Source organism: Onychomys torridus, chromosome 6 (genome assembly GCF_903995425.1).
Source record: "Onychomys torridus chromosome 6, mOncTor1.1, whole genome shotgun sequence".
NCBI lineage: Eukaryota > Metazoa > Chordata > Mammalia > Rodentia > Cricetidae > Onychomys > Onychomys torridus.
The window spans coordinates 86,482,378-86,498,403 of record NC_050448.1 but is presented as its reverse complement, the minus strand read 5'-3'; the positions used below and the strand labels follow the sequence as shown (position 1 = coordinate 86,498,403).

General features: G+C 40.7%; 1 protein-coding gene across 1 annotated transcript; it reads left to right on the top strand.

Moving 5' to 3' along the window:
• The first annotated feature begins 2,543 nt into the window (after positions 1-2,543).
• Positions 2,544-8,078, top strand: Prmt6 (protein arginine methyltransferase 6). Its single transcript, XM_036191171.1, has 2 exons — positions 2,544-3,873; positions 5,767-8,078. The coding sequence occupies exon 1, from the start codon at positions 2,581-2,583 to the stop codon at positions 3,706-3,708; it is 1,128 nt and encodes a 375-aa protein (XP_036047064.1). The 5' UTR covers positions 2,544-2,580; the 3' UTR covers positions 3,709-3,873; positions 5,767-8,078.
• The last annotated feature ends 7,948 nt before the right edge of the window (positions 8,079-16,026 follow it).

Here is a 16,026-nt window from a genome sequence, read left to right as displayed (position 1 = left end):
GGGGGTAAGAAGGCAGTCTTGGTCTAAGCTCTTGGCTGCTGCTCGATCTCTGGGCTTTTAACTCTGCATTTGGTTCTGTGTTTCTTGTTTAATAACACCATTCAGAATTACATCTACATACTTCCAGGTCAAAACTAGAACAGCTACCCACTATACACATAAGTGAATATGTCATCCAAGAAAGAACTGTTGGTGTCCGGACAGTATGTCTTGATCCCACTGAGGAGTTTGGAATACTGCCATGAGATGAAATGGAAATAACCTGAAGTTACTTGATTCACCCAATCAGAAGAAATCCCTCAAGTGATGTTATCTTATGGATTTTTGTAAAGCCCCTATTTGTAAGCAATAAAAGGAATGGATTAGTTAGGGGTGTGGCTAGCTGCAGTGAGATTCCTTTGGAGACTGATTGCCAGGATAGAAAGACACTTTCATCTTCAGTAGAATTGGGTTTTGCTAATAAAAAAAAAAATGAAGAAAAGCAGATGAACCAGCAAAATTTTGTTTAGCATAGTTTTACAAGAAACCACAAAGAAGGTAATTGAAAATTGGGTTAATAATGAACACATTCTAAGTCCAGGAGATGGCTCAGTAGGAAAATACTCACAGCCAAGCCTGGAGACGAGCTGGATCCCAAGTACATGATAAGGAAAGTGCCAGCTTCCTCAGTTGTCCTTGGACCTCCAAAGGCATGCCAGGGCATTTATGTGTATGCACACAAGCATAACAACTCACTTATTTAATTAATGAAATAATTTTATAAACCAAATGCTTAACACATCCAAAGGAAAAATGATAGTTTGAGGACAGGATGGGAGCAGTATTCGCTAAGTGAAAGCCTAATGTGTGTTATAAAATTCTCACATTTATAACTAATCTCATGTTCTATTCTGGGCATTATTTGTTAAAAATAAGATACTAAACCAAGAATAAAAAGGAAGAATACCTGCTTTAAGAATTTCCAGTTGATGAGCACTATTGAAAATAATGATAAAATACTTAATTAAGATAACTAAATCAAAACCAGCAATAATCACTTGGTTTCACATTGGGATTCCCTGGGGAGCTTTACAGTCTAGATGCCTAAGCTCCCCTGAATGGGTCTCATTTAATTGGGCTGAGGTAGACCCTGCCATAGGTGTTTCCATGAAGTTCCTTGAGGATTCTAATGAGCCACCAGGACTGAGTCCTGAGTTTAAAAGTACAGCTGAGGATGTCACATCAATAAATCTATTTCATTAATGGCATTACTGGAGAGAAAGGGTGAAAAAATTCTATCACCAAGAAGTGTAGTATGGGTAAACAATATCTTAACACAAGAAAATAAAAACCCATTTTCTTTTCTGGGATCAGTTTTTAATTTTGGAAAAATGTTATTCTTATTAAGGAAGCACTTAGTCATTTAAAAAGTTTTATGAATTGTATACTCATGAGTATTTTGTCTGCATGTTTCTCTGTGCATCACACTCCTATGTGGAGCTCCTGGGGGCCAGAGAAGGACAACAGATCCCTTGGGATTGGGGTGAAAGCCAGTTGTGAGCCTTCATGTAGGTGCTGGCAGTCTAACCTGGGTCTTCAGGAAGAGCAGCCAGTGCTGTAAATTACGGAGCCATCTCTCCAGCTCCAGGCAGCACATATCTTTAAATTATTGTATTTCTGTTATGGACAGTGAAAACAGATTAATAGCTCCTGCTTGACTGACCGAAAAAGAAATAAAATAACTGAGGATGTGTGTACCAAGTCTGTCTTTACAAGGAGACAGACCGGGGTTTAAAAAGTGAATTGCATTGGAAAAGTAGTCAAAAGATAAGAATTCCATCATTCCCTTGAGAAAATGCTTATGTATGGATACCTAGATTTATGTGTGTCTGTATGTGTTCATATATAAACTAGTTAGCAGATACATTTACTGGTAATGGGTTTGAGAGTATCATATGACTGATGTTAATTGTTCTTTAGTTTGAACCATAGAATTTTCAGAACAGGACTCAAGTCAAAGTAAACAATTCTCCAGAAACCCAATGGTGGGTGAAAGGTTATCTGATGGCCACAGCAATTCTATTTCGCCTGGATCTTTGGGTCCACTGGGGATCACTTTGGACTCAGAACCAAGATCTTGTAGGTAAGGTTTTCACTTTGCCCCACTTACACATTCTTTGTTTCCTAACTCCCGTTAGAATAGAGAGCTTGATGAGTTACAAGTGTCAGGGAAGGGACAGGAACTGTGCCACCATAATTCAGTAGTGGAGGCGGGGTCCGACGTAGGGAGCAGGAACACACAGCTCTAAGTGGGTGTGTCTGCTTCAAGAATAGGTGAAACCGAAAGGGACTGAGGGACAAAAGGAAAGAGAGAGAACGGAAAGAATCCCGGGATAATAGCGTGGTCGTTGGAAAACAGTATGTAAAGGTGTTAGAGAGGCGGAACAAAAGTGTCCTGTAGTCAAAAGAAACTCTCCGCGCACTTACTCTCGAAGGAAGTGGGACGACTAGCGGGGACTACAAATCCCAGCAGGCCCCGGGACTCGGAGCCCGCTCGCCGCACCGCGCAAGGCCTGCTGGGGGCCGGTTGCCGCGGCCAAGATGTCGCTGATCAAGAAAAGAAAGCTTGAGTCGGGGGGTGGCGGCGCAGGAGGGGAGGGAGCCGAGGAGGAAGATGGCGGGGAGCAGGAGGCAGGCCCGCCACGACCCCGGAGGACTAAGCGCGAGCGAGACCAGCTGTACTACGAGTGCTACTCCGACGTATCGGTCCACGAGGAGATGATCGCCGACCGCGTCCGCACCGACGCCTACCGCCTGGGCATCCTGCGGAACTGGGCCGCGCTGCGAGGCAAGACCGTGCTGGACGTGGGCGCGGGCACCGGCATTCTAAGCATCTTCTGCGCCCAGGCCGGTGCCCGGCGCGTGTACGCGGTGGAGGCCAGCGCCATCTGGCAACAGGCCCGGGAGGTAGTACGGCTCAACGGGTTGGAGGACCGCGTGCACGTCCTGCCGGGCCCGGTGGAGACCGTGGAGCTGCCGGAGCAGGTAGATGCCATCGTGAGCGAGTGGATGGGCTACGGACTTCTGCACGAGTCCATGCTGAGCTCCGTGCTGCACGCGCGGACCAAATGGCTGAAGGAGGGCGGTCTCCTCCTGCCAGCTTCCGCGGAGCTTTTCGTGGCCCCGATTAGCGACCAGATGCTGGAATGGCGTCTGGGTTTCTGGAGCCAGGTGAAACAGCACTATGGCGTGGACATGAGCTGCCTGGAAAGCTTTGCCACGCGCTGCCTCATGGGCCACTCAGAGATCGTGGTGCAGGGTCTGTCCGGCGAGGACGTGCTGGCCCGGCCGCAGCGTTTTGCCCAGCTCGAGCTGGCCCGCGCCGGCCTGGAGCAGGAGCTGGAGGCCGGTGTAGGCGGGCGCTTCCGCTGCAGCTGCTACGGCTCCGCGCCTCTGCACGGTTTTGCCATCTGGTTTCAGGTGACCTTCCCTGGAGGGGACTCGGAAAAACCCCTGGTGCTGTCCACCTCGCCTTTTCACCCGGCCACTCACTGGAAGCAGGCGCTCCTCTACCTGAATGAGCCGGTGCCGGTGGAACAAGACACGGACATTTCTGGCGAGATCACTCTGCTGCCCTCCCGGGACAACCCCCGACGCCTGCGCGTGCTTCTGCGCTACAAAGTGGGGGACCAGGAGGAAAAGACCAAAGACTTTGCCATGGAGGACTGAGCGTTGCCTTTTCACCCATCCACCTTCTTCGGAAGGTCGGAAGAGAAAAGGAGATCTGTGCAAGTAGGAGACCTATGTGTCTCCTCTTCCTCACCGTTTCTGGGAAAGGGAGAGTGACTTCAGTCTTCCTTTGAGGACATTCTTCTGGCAATGTTTATTTAAAAAGTGAGCCTCCCTGACCAAGGACTGGTGCAGTGTGCTTTTAAGCCTGGAAAGCATGTAGTATCAAACTTGTATTTGTTTCACTGTGGGGGCGGGGCGGGGGATAAATCTGTAAATTTATAGTTGGTCCACGTGCTAATCGGACACCTCATCCCTTATCTCCATATGAAACTGGGAAGAAAGGCAAAATGGTTCGATTAGATTTTAGAAATTTCAAGTATGATTTTTAGAGCTTTCTTTTTTTAAGTTTCTGAATTCTCTCAAGTCCTAGGTGCCTGTAGGACGTGGTATGTATGCTTCCTTATATTCTAAATAAAATTCATCCCGTTAGTGAGGAACTGGAGCACACGTGAAATACTTTAAATAGCCTATTCTCATTACTCTTAATCCACGGGGTGCTAAATTTAATGAACACAATAATCCTAGTAAAATGACTACTGTGCAGCCTGTCTAGGCAATTCTAAATGTAACAGGAGGAAAGGTCTGAACATGACATAGTATGGGTTTGAATATCCTAATTTTCACTTTTAAGGCTAAGCCAAAAAAATTTTATAGATGTTTTATAAGAAATATTTTATGGTTCTTGTAAAGCAGGCTGGCGGAGAAGATTGCTGAGCCTAAGCCAAAGGCTTATTTATCTAGTGTGCTTCTTGAAATTCATTTGAAGGAACATAAGTGTCCTACTTACAAGTTCCCTTCTTCAGTTCTTTTTAGTTCAGCCAAATGGGAATGGTGTGAATTTGGGGAAATCGCCTATCATGAAGTGTGAGTCATGTTATCAAATTTATTTCACTGACGTTTCTTCCCTCATTTCTGTGGCAAATAAAATGGCATTCTCACTTTTTATAGTTGAGGTCTTAAGATGATTTGTGTACCATCTATGAGTTTATTATAATGCTGTTTTCTTTCTAATAGTGTCAGCTCTGAAGTATTACAGTGCCTACAGAACACAACTTGAGGACAACTCAAATTATGATTAGCATGGTTTTGAATTCTAGCTTTGGAAGGTTTAACAAAAAACAAAAACAAAAAACAGCTCTAAAAACGGGTGATCTTGAGCACTCTTGAATTTTAGTTTTTGTAACCTTGTTTCTGTTTTTGGCTTTTTTTATTGTATATTAAATTGCTAAACTATTAAAGCTAATTTTCTGAGCTCTATTTTGAAGGGAAACATACAAATATAAAACCATCAGTTATACAAAACAGTCAAGCACTCCAGTAAAATCTCAAAATTTTGATGCCAGACTACTTAACAAAATAATTAATAGAAATGCTTAGTTTCGAGATTTGAAAAGTAGTTCCTTTGGGATCACTGTTTTTAAGCCAGCTTTCACCTAGAGTAATTGCTGGTGATTTTGTTTGACCTTCATATTTAGAAGTGTCCTGTGGAAGCCCTCTTTTCTATATATTTTGTAAATACAAGTGCTATATTTAAAAAAAAAAAAGAAAATCCAGTTAAAACTTGGGAGGGTGTGAGAAAAGACAAGATTTTCCTGATTGGGCAAAGTGAGTTTCAAATTTCTAGTTACATTTTAACTCAAAAGAAAAAGAAATTAGACAAATAATGGAGCTGAAGCCAACACGAAAGGTAGGAGGCATGGTGTCTAGAACCAAGTCCTGGAGCCAGAAAACCCAAGCACGCTCCTGTGTCTTCAGGCACCCCACCGCCAGCACCACTCTCCACACATGCTTGTTCTTTTTTCCTTTCAAAGCCCTCATGCAAACTGGAGGGAACAGACAAGTGGGAAGAAGAGTAATTCACATAGGAAACCTCGAAGGAAGCTCTCAGCGCCATGGTGCTAAATTTGTGTAAAAGGCAAACCTAGAGCAGTCTGAGGCTGCATACAAAGTGTGCTACAGAATAAATACTCATTTTGTTGTGTTTTTCTTTTACAGGCACCGTTTACAGTATCAGCATGGCTATACAAGAAGAGCAATATATGCCACTGAGTACCGAAGGATCCAGAGGAGCTCCACGGCCTTTGGGATGAACACACTTGGAAGGGATGAAAGCCTGAGGTGTGTGGACACCCAGGCACTGTCCAATGCATTATGTAGATTGGGACTGGTAATATGGAGCCCTTAAGGCTCCAGGTCTGGATTACCAGACCCAAGACAGCACCATGGTAAAGTTCATCTACCTCCCGCACAGTTTACATTTATTTATCCTTGTAAAATCTTCCATTTGTTTTCCATTAATTTATGGAGCCTATGAACGTAGTTACTAAAAATATAATCCAATAGTCATTGTGATAGGTATTTGGGATTACAAACTAAAAGAATGTGAACTCTGCCCTCTATTAGATCACTACCACTACAGAAACTAAAAGCCATGATCATAGGGTGGGATGGTTTTAGTAACAGGAAGGATAAAGTATTTTACACATTAAGTAAAAAGGTTTCTGTAAGTTCCATAGAAAAATTTGTTATTTGTTGTTTGTTTTGTGAAATGGGGTCACATGTAGTGCATCATTGTCCTGGAACTCACTGTGTAGCTGAGAATGACCTTGGACTCTTGATGTTTCTAACTGTACCTTCCAGATGCTGGAGTTAACAGCTCTGCCACTGTGCCCAGGACATACCTAATGCTTGGCAGTTAGATCTTAGGCACAACTCTTTGACTTCCTAGACCTAAACAAAAATTCACTTTCATTATATTAATACTGCATACTTCAGTTGAGAACAGAACACTACAGACCACCTTAATGGTAACAACGGTTTAATTATTTGATGATAAAGGAAAAGTGTTTAGTACTAGGGAACCTCACAGGTGACCCCAGACGTGCCTGAAAGCACCATCTTCCGTGTATAAGGCCTTCCTTTTGACATAGTAGGCACTCATTGGGACAACCCCTATTTTTATATCCCTAACAGTGAATCAAGGGTGACACTGTGGGGTCCCCAGAAAACTGAATCCATGACAGCAGCAAAGGCAAGTGAACTCCTTATCATTTTGGTCATGACAGATAGGGCCATCGGATAGATCTAAAGGAGATGTAGAAAGTAGCATGAGGAGTTCAGAAGGTAGACATGAAAGGTACCCGCTGCAGACAGCTGCCAGTCCTGGTGTCGCCCCACAGTTTGCACTACCCAGTACCTAAGATAGGGAGCATCTCCACACAGGCCCCACTCCCCACACATGCTCATCTGTGTGTTTCTCCATTAAGGTTATTATCATCAACTCCACAGTATTTAAGCACTAGGATAAATTAGTACATCTCTGCTCAAGATGTAGGATAGCATGGGGACTATAAAATGGCATCAGTTGTTTGCATGCATCCATAAGCCTGGAAAGCCTTTCTAGCTCTCTGCCGAGCAAAGTTGGAAAGGCAGCTCTCATCCTTTAAGCCTCTCCAAGGATTGAAAAATCTTCTTCCTATCATCAGGTAAATTGTGAATGCCTGCAAAACTTTCCCATCTGATGTTCTCAAATTAGACCATATGCTCCAAAATATTGGTCCATTCCATAACAGACAAAATACATTAAATAGGTGATCCTTCTCAGCTACTAAAACAAACAAACAAAAAAATGTAAACCAAATCTATACCCAGCTCTGTGTATTGGTGGCTGTGTGTGTGTCTTTGAGTCTGTTTCTGTGTCTTCCCCAGCTTTCTACATGATTTCATTTCCATGCTCCAATTTGAATTTATCCTTTCACTTGTAATAAATATCACATATTTTATTAGGATTTATGTAACCTGGTCTATTCTTTGGGGTTCTTAAATCCTCTTGGATTGGAGTGTGACTCTGTGGTTGAATATTTGACGAGCCTAGGCAAGCCCCTGAATTTAAACCCAGCACTGCAGAAAACAGCAGGCTTTCTGGTGTAACTTCAGAAGAAATTCTGAAGATGAAAATGTTTCTGACAAAGGACTAGATGACTCTGAAGCATAACGCCCTTGTTTCCAATAAATGTGATTGTCTGAGGTTTTCCATTTGGATGGGGAACTGGTTTGATACTATCCTAGCCAGTTTTTCAGATGCTGACATTTTAAATAATCAAAATTTCTAAAGATGTGAAAAATGCTCAACTGTTTTCCCTAAGCCTAGACCAGACCTGATGAGTCTTACACATCATAGTAAAGAGAGGTACAGATTTCTAAACATTTTCCATAATGCATCAAAATAGTTTAATGAGAAGAAAGCATGTGGTATAATTAAACCATATCTAAGCCTGTTGGGGAGAATTGAATTTAATTCAATACTAAAATGATTTTTAATATTAGTACATGACCAGTAACATAATTGTAAGCTTTTTGATTAAATTCATCATTTTAAAACTGTAGAGGACCCAGAATCTGCTCTTGCAGGCGATCCAGAATCAATTCCTAGTGCCCACATTTTGGTTTACAACAATGTTATTGCAATTCCAGGAGATCTGCAACACTATAATAAGAAACAAGATGAGTGAGATATTAAAACCTCCTGAACTTGGTTACTGAGTTTCTTAACAAAACCACAAATCCAAATAAAAAATAGTTTAAGAGAGAAATTCCTAATAAACACTGTTTGGAGGAACCCCAAAACAGCTTGACCACACAGCAGCCATGACAGGCTTAGAAGCCCAGATACAACTTCTTGACAGGCCTACTGGCAAGCAACACCCAGACCCAGGAAAAGCCATAAGCTGACCCCACCCAGGGAGGGCCTACATCCAAGGGGAAGTATCTGACATCCCAAACATTCCAGATGTCCCAGAGTCTAGCACACACCTGTTTTTGTTTTACAGATACCCCTAGACAATTGTCAGCCAATCAGGGTCCTAAACCCTGGAAATCCCCTCACCCCAACCACCGCTATGACAAAATCTCTACTCCACCTGGGCTCAGAGCTCTTTGCTCTCACCGCTGTGTGGGACAGACAGACCCAGAGCTTGAAGGTAATAAAGACTCTGCTTTTACATGTGGGATTCAGTCTCCCTGGTGGTCTTTTGGAGGTCCCTGCAATCTGGGCATAACAGACTGAAATCAATATAATCATAAGGAAGACTTTAAGAACAAAATACACAGCTGGCTGGTGGTGGCACACGCCTTTAATCCCAGCACTTGGGAGGCAGAGCCCAGCGGATCTCTGTGAGTTCAAGGCCAGCCTGGACTACAGAGTTCCAGGAAAGGCACAAAGCTACACAGAGAAACCCTGTGTGTGTGGTGGGGGGACAAAATACACAAAGATGGGGGAAGTTCTAAGATGAGCACACGGCCAAAGAGACCCAGTGGAAAGAATCTGTGGATCTAGCAGGTGTGCCTTCCTCAAAGGCTTGATGCATTCAGCTGCAAAGCTGCTTTGTGTTCACTGGCTGTCACCCCATAGCATTAAATTATTAAAGATGGAAACTGTGGTGGTTTGAAAGAAAATGGCCCCCAAAGAGAGTAGCACTATTAGGAGGTATGCACTTGTTGGAGTAGGTGTAGTCTTGTTAGAGGAAGCGTGTCACAGTGGAGGCGGGCTTTGAGGTCTCATATATATATATATATATATATATATATATATATATATATATATATATATATATATATATATATAAAAAATTAAGCCACACTCAGTGAGACAGTTCACTTCCTGTTGCCTTTCAATCAAGATGTAGAATTCTCCAACACCATGTCTCACTACAGGCTGCCACATTCCCAGCCTCCATGCTTCCAGCTGTGATGATAATGAACTAAACTTCTGGAACTGTAAGCCACCACCTCAGTGAAATGTTTTCCTTTATAAGAGCTGTCATGGTGGTCATGGTGTTTCTTCACAGCAATAGAAGCTGAAGACAAGGATAATCACAACTGAGTCAAAAAGCTCCCACGTTATCTGCTGATGTTTCTAATGACCAATGAATTTTAATTGATTCATTTTTTACATAAACATATATTATACCAAAATATTCTGGATTTTGTCAATTTTCAGAAATTAAAGTAGCTTGAAATTTTATTGGGTTTCTGGAGCTTTTCAATATCAGTTTCTGGAAGAGAAGTAGAGTGGAAAGCCAGCTATACATGTCTATAACTTCATACCCTTCTGAATGAATTCATATACTCCATTATTTTCCAGAAAAGTGAACAATAAAGGAGAAGTACAAGTTCTGAGGGATGTAGCACAGGAGACAATAGTTGAGTATGGATGCCTGAACTGAGGAGGTGGTTGGATAGATGAGGTCAGTGACAATAAGAATTTTCCAGTGGCATAAAAACATCTTGGGGCCAGAAAAACTTAAAGTTAAGATCAGTACCCCCATTACACATCTTCCCTTCAATCACCCCTACCTCATGGTTTTTCAGAAAATACGTATTTATAAAATAGCTGTACTTAGATTTGTGGCCTATTACTTACTGTTTATCTTTTTTTATTTTGAGATAAGATCTCATTATACTGTGTAGTCCAAGCTGGCCTAGAAGTTGTAAACCCTCTTTTTTAGCTTACTTTCCAGGACTATTTGAGGACTCCTGTATATCAGAAATACTCATCTTCTCTTGTCAATGAAATCTTTCAAGCCCTGTGTGCAAATTAATAATGGGGGATACAAAGTGATGTAACGACTAAGCTTTAATTTAAAGTACAAGTTTTGTCATAGATTACACGCATTGTAATTATACATAATATTAGCATAGTAATTATAAAGTTACCAGAACAAGCTACAGATATTTTTACTTCAAGTTAAAATGTTGATGAAGAAAGGTTTAAGATCTACAAATGGTTAAAAAAAAAATCTTCATTCTATATAATGCATTAATTAACCTTAGATTTTTCATCAAGAACTTTATAAAAATGCCAAGCTGCCTATTTTAACAAGAACTCTCTAGTCTACCATAAAGTCTATCTTTTAGTAAAAGATAGAATTTAAAACAAGGATTTGGGAAATCCTAAGATTAAATACACAGTCTGTGATTAATTGAGAATTTTCTCTAGTCAGAATAATTAGAGGAAAACAGGGAGAGAACGACAGCAATTACAATAGAGGGATTTGAATACAAGATGAATTAGAAGCCACCAGGATACATGCTGTTTGTAATAGAATTAGATTATCAGCTCTCTTTCCTTGAATCTCCAGCCAAGGTGATTTTACAGTCCGGTCATTCTGATAAGTTAGGGTCATATAAAAATTCATTCCATGGTACTGAGTCCAAGAAAAACATGTTATAACTGCCAAATGGTAAATCTTTATGCAGATAAAGTGGCTAAATTCTGCTAAACAAAGTAAAATTGGCCCTATCCCTGTAAATAGTACTTTCAAGATATAAAAGTGACATTACTCAGAGATAATATATGTGACATCATTATTAATAGGACATCATTTCTTTTACATCTTGATTCATTTTCATTATTTTATACCAAATCTAGGCTTCATTAAATCTTATTATATATTTGCTGTGGATATTGCTCTGTGTAAATAAAGTTCTGATTGGCCAGTGGCCAGGCAGGAAGTATAGGCGGGACAAGAGAGAAGAGAATTCTGGGAAGTAGAGGCTGGAGAGAGACACCGCCAGCCGCCACCATGAGAAGCAACATGTAAAGACACTGGTAAGCCACGAGCCATGTGGCAAAGTATAGACTAACAGAAATGGGTTAATTTAAGATAGAAGAAGTAGATAACAAGAAGCCTGCCACAGCCATACAGTTTATAAACAATCTAAGTTTCTGTGTGCTTTCTTGGTTGGGTCTGAGCGACTGTGGGACTGGCGGGTAAGAGAGATTTGTCCTGACTGGGCCAGGCAGGAAAACTCTAACTACATATATTTAATTTTTTAATCTAATTTTTTAATGTATTTGTATGTGTGGTGTGTATGTGTTCATATATGCATGTTCACATTTCTATGCATGTGTTTGTGGAGGGCCCAAAATTGATGTCAAGCATCATCTTCAATAACTCTCCAGCTTATTTCATTTAGTCAGAAGTCTCTCACTGAACCCTGAACTAGCAATTCAGGCTAGTCTAGCTAGCCAGCTTGCTCCAAGGATCCCTCATCTCCCTTATAGACAGTCACCATTCCTTCCCAGCTTTCACATGGGATCTGGGGATACAAACTCAGGTCCTCATACTTGTACATTATCCACTGCACAATTTAATTCACTCAATCATCTCCCTAGAACCTGGTATGATTTTTTTTAAAGCTGCAGTAATAAAGTAAAAACTATAAAAAAATTAAAAGACAAACATTAATAATCCTCTGCTCCATACAATTCAGGGTTTATCTTCTACTGTGTGTGTGTGTGTGTGTGTGTGTGTGTGTGTGTGTGTGTGTGTGTGTGCAACTTTTCCTCTATATATGTATATATGTTTCAGGTAAAGGTACTTATCACAATACATCAATACATATACAAATAGTTTATTCTTACTGAAGGCAATATGGCAATTGATAATATGTATATTCAACTCAATTTCTATTGGTAGATAATATTTGTGATCCTTGCTAACACCAATTATACTTACCCTTCTGTCTCAGCCTTCTCCTACAGGATCTTATGGAATCCTATAACTTTATTTTTTGTTTTTTGTTTTGAGACTAGGTCTTACTATGTAACTCTAGCTAGCCTGGAAATATGTAAACCAGGCTAGTAATGAACTCATAGAGATTTGTCTGCTCTGCCTCCACAAGAGCTAAGATTGAAGGTGTGCATCAGTACATCCAGCTTTGTCTTATAATTTTATTAGTGTACCATTTAAGTGCTGATGACTACAAAATTCATAATGTTATCTTGACATTCCTACTATAATAGTAAGATGTCAATCGTCATCACCATTTGAATGTAATAGAGATTTCACCCTTGACATACAGAAACTATGTATTGGAGTATAACTGTATATATTATATCAATATAAATCTGGATATGTAATTATATATAAAATGTTACCATATAGATAATATCTTTAGACTGTTTATTTCTGAATTTCATAAAACCATATGCTACCATGTTCTCCAACTCTAAATTTACTTACCACCTCACCATTTCTCTTTCCCATGTAGCAACAATTATTAATTCCTGATATTAGTTTGTTTATTTATTTTGGCATTGACTTTCTTCAAATATAGAGAATACAGTCCTCTTTTTGATTCAAAAAAATTAGTTAGTGAAAATATGCTGCTGTTAAAACATTTGTTAGTTAGGACTCTATTGCTGTGAAGAAACACCATGTCCAAGTCAACTCACAAAAAACAAACAAACAAACAAAAACTATTTAATTGGGACCTTGCTTACAATTTAAGAGGATTAGTCCATCATCATTAGGACAGGGAGCAGGGCAGCAGGCAGGCAGGCAGAGGTAGACAGACAGTGTACTGGAGAAGTAGCAGATAGAAAGAGAGAGAGACACTGGGCCTGGCATGGGCTTTTGAAACTTCAAATCCCGCCCTCAGAGATGCACCTTCTCCAACAAGGCCACACCTTCTCCAAAAGGCCACACCTCCTAACCCTTGCCATCAGTCCAACTGGGAACCAAACATTTAAATATATGAGGCTATGGGAGCCATTCTTATTCAAACCTCCATACCTCATGCACTGCTGGGTTTCCTTATCATTAAGCTAGCTTTTCCTAAGTATTTGCTCACCTTCAGCTTTTGTAAATCTTGGCAGTTTGCTGTCTGAAAAGCTCCAGGAATTCATATTCCCTTTAATGATACACAAGAGAGTTTGTTTCCTGATGTCACTGCTGTGGTTTGAATAAGAATGAACCCCGCCCCCCAAAGACTCATATGTTTGAATGCCCGGTCCCCAGCTGGTGGAACTGTTTGGGAAGGATTAGGAGGTGTGAACTTGTTTGAGGAGGTCATCATTGGGGGTGGGCTTCAAGGTTTCAGAAGACTCATGCCATTTCCAGTGTGTGTTCTGTAGATCAGGATATAAGCTCTGAGCTACTACTCCAGCACCATGCCTGCCTGCCTGCTGGCATACTCTCACTATAATAATAAGACTCTTCTTCTTCTGGAAGTGTAACTCCCTATTACATGCTTCTTCTGGAAGCTGCTGTGAACATGGTGTTTTACCACAGCACTAAAAAAGTAGCTGAGAAGGTCATTTACCTGGGTTTTATCAAGCAGCTTTTTGTGAATGTTGTGGGTAAAAGCTGCTTGCTTCTTTTTTGTTACTACTCTGCATCCTAGGCTGCTGAGCGTCACTCCTTCTATTCACTGACCACTTATGTTCCTTTTCAACAGATATATTCCCATTGCATTTTTACCTAGAAGAGGCCCTTTGTTTTTCTAGTTGTTCATCATCTGTGCTATATGATCTTCATTTCATTTTAATATTTTACTACATTATTTTTGGCCATTCAGAAATAACATATTTTTATTACTCACAGGGCATTATCTGCCTATTTTTTACATTTCTTTTCTGATTAGGAAACTATTTTCCCACAAGCCCTTACCTCTAGCTAAGGAGCTATTGGCAGTTGATGGCTTTTGGTGAAGGACAGTCAACCATGCTCCAGTAGGTGACCCAGCATCCAGGAGTATAAGGACAACACAAACTTGACCTACCGGCTTACTAAAAGGAGAGTGTGGGTGAGTGTAAGAGTTGAATTGTGTATGTATCAGTGAGGGCTGGGTACCCCACAGTCAGTTGTTCTTGGCACATTCACCAGTTATAGCCTTCTGCAATGATCTCTGTCTACTGCCTAGAAGGCTTTGTCTTGGGATGGGAGTTATTTGTGAGTATAAGGATAAATAGTTAAAATATAGTTAGATTTTAGACTGGTAAGCTATATTTTAATTAAAAATGAAATATGGGCTATAAAAGAGGGAACATGAGTCTGGGAAGAGGTGAAATGAGGAGGTGGAACCAAGAGGATCTGGGAGAGGAGTAGAGAGTGAATATGATTAAAATACATCTTAATAAATTCTTGAAGAATTAATAAAAATAATTTTAAAAGAAAACTTGTCCTTGTCAATTGTAAGAGCAATATTTTCAAATTATCTTCCATTCCATAGTTTGGGATTCAAATATTAAACATATCTGAAAAATAACACTTTGAAGTAAAGATCCTTTTGTTTTCAATATGAAACTATAAAATGTATTTATTGGCCACCATCAGGTTTCCCTTTTTGGCATAAGTTGGATAGTGTTCTTTACAAAATATGTCAGCAGAAACATAAATTTTAATAACAGATAAGATAGGAGAAAGCAGAATGCTGCATGTGAGAAAAGTCAGGGGGAAAAGTCAGGGGCAGGGGAACAAGATGGTTCAGATAGTAAAAGCATTTGCTTTGCAGGACACAGAGGAAGAAGAAAACAACTCCCAAAAGCTGTCCTTGGACCTCCACATACACATTGGCATTCATCCCCTCACCCCAGTCTCCCCCTGACATACCACACACACACACACACACACACACACATGCACACACACGCACGCGCGCGCACTCACACACTCACACACCACATGCACACACACCACACATGTACACACACATATCATAAACTCATGGCCCCCTACAACACATATACACACATATACATCACACACAGATATCACATGCACTACACATACATACACCATACTCATGTGCCATACACACTACAATAATTGTAGCAATAATTTTTAAAAAGAATTTTTCACAGGAATTATGTATGTGGGGCTGGGAGAATACCTCAGGGGATGAAGTACTCACTGCTCCAGCATAAGGAGGAGTGCTTGGATTCTCCGGAACCCATGCAAAGCTGGACATGGTCTTAGAGACTATTTCTGGCCATAGATGTATATGGAAGTTTCCTTTAATCTGATTATAATCAAGAATGAATTATCCAAATAAAAGGAGAGAGACAATTGATACAAAAAGTTACTTAGCTGATATTCCCAGTGCTGCCCTTGTTTTTAAAATCACATTTTCATTACCAGCTCTTTTGTTTGTGATATTAGTCTGAAATATTTGTATCACTACAGACAAGCACCAGCAATCAAATCCTCCCACTAGGAAATGGCGTCCTTGAACTCAGTTCACTTAATGGGGAGCCAATTCAGGAGAGTTTGCTTTCCAACCAATGAATTTAACCCTATTAGTGAAATATGCACATGTATAAAAAGTGCACACATACCCAGCATGCACACTTCCAGGAAACAGTTGACAAAGGCCCAGCCGATTATGTCATCTGTAGAGCAACTGTGACTCAGTTCCTAAAAATGACGATGATGCCATCCTGATAAATGTCAGGCAACTCCCTGTTTCCTT

Bases quoted from the DNA above. Each gene is read 5' to 3' on its own strand.
- Prmt6 (XM_036191171.1), top strand. From the start codon at position 2,581: ATGTCGCTGATCAAGAAAAGAAAGCTTGAGTCGGGGGGTGGCGGCGCA.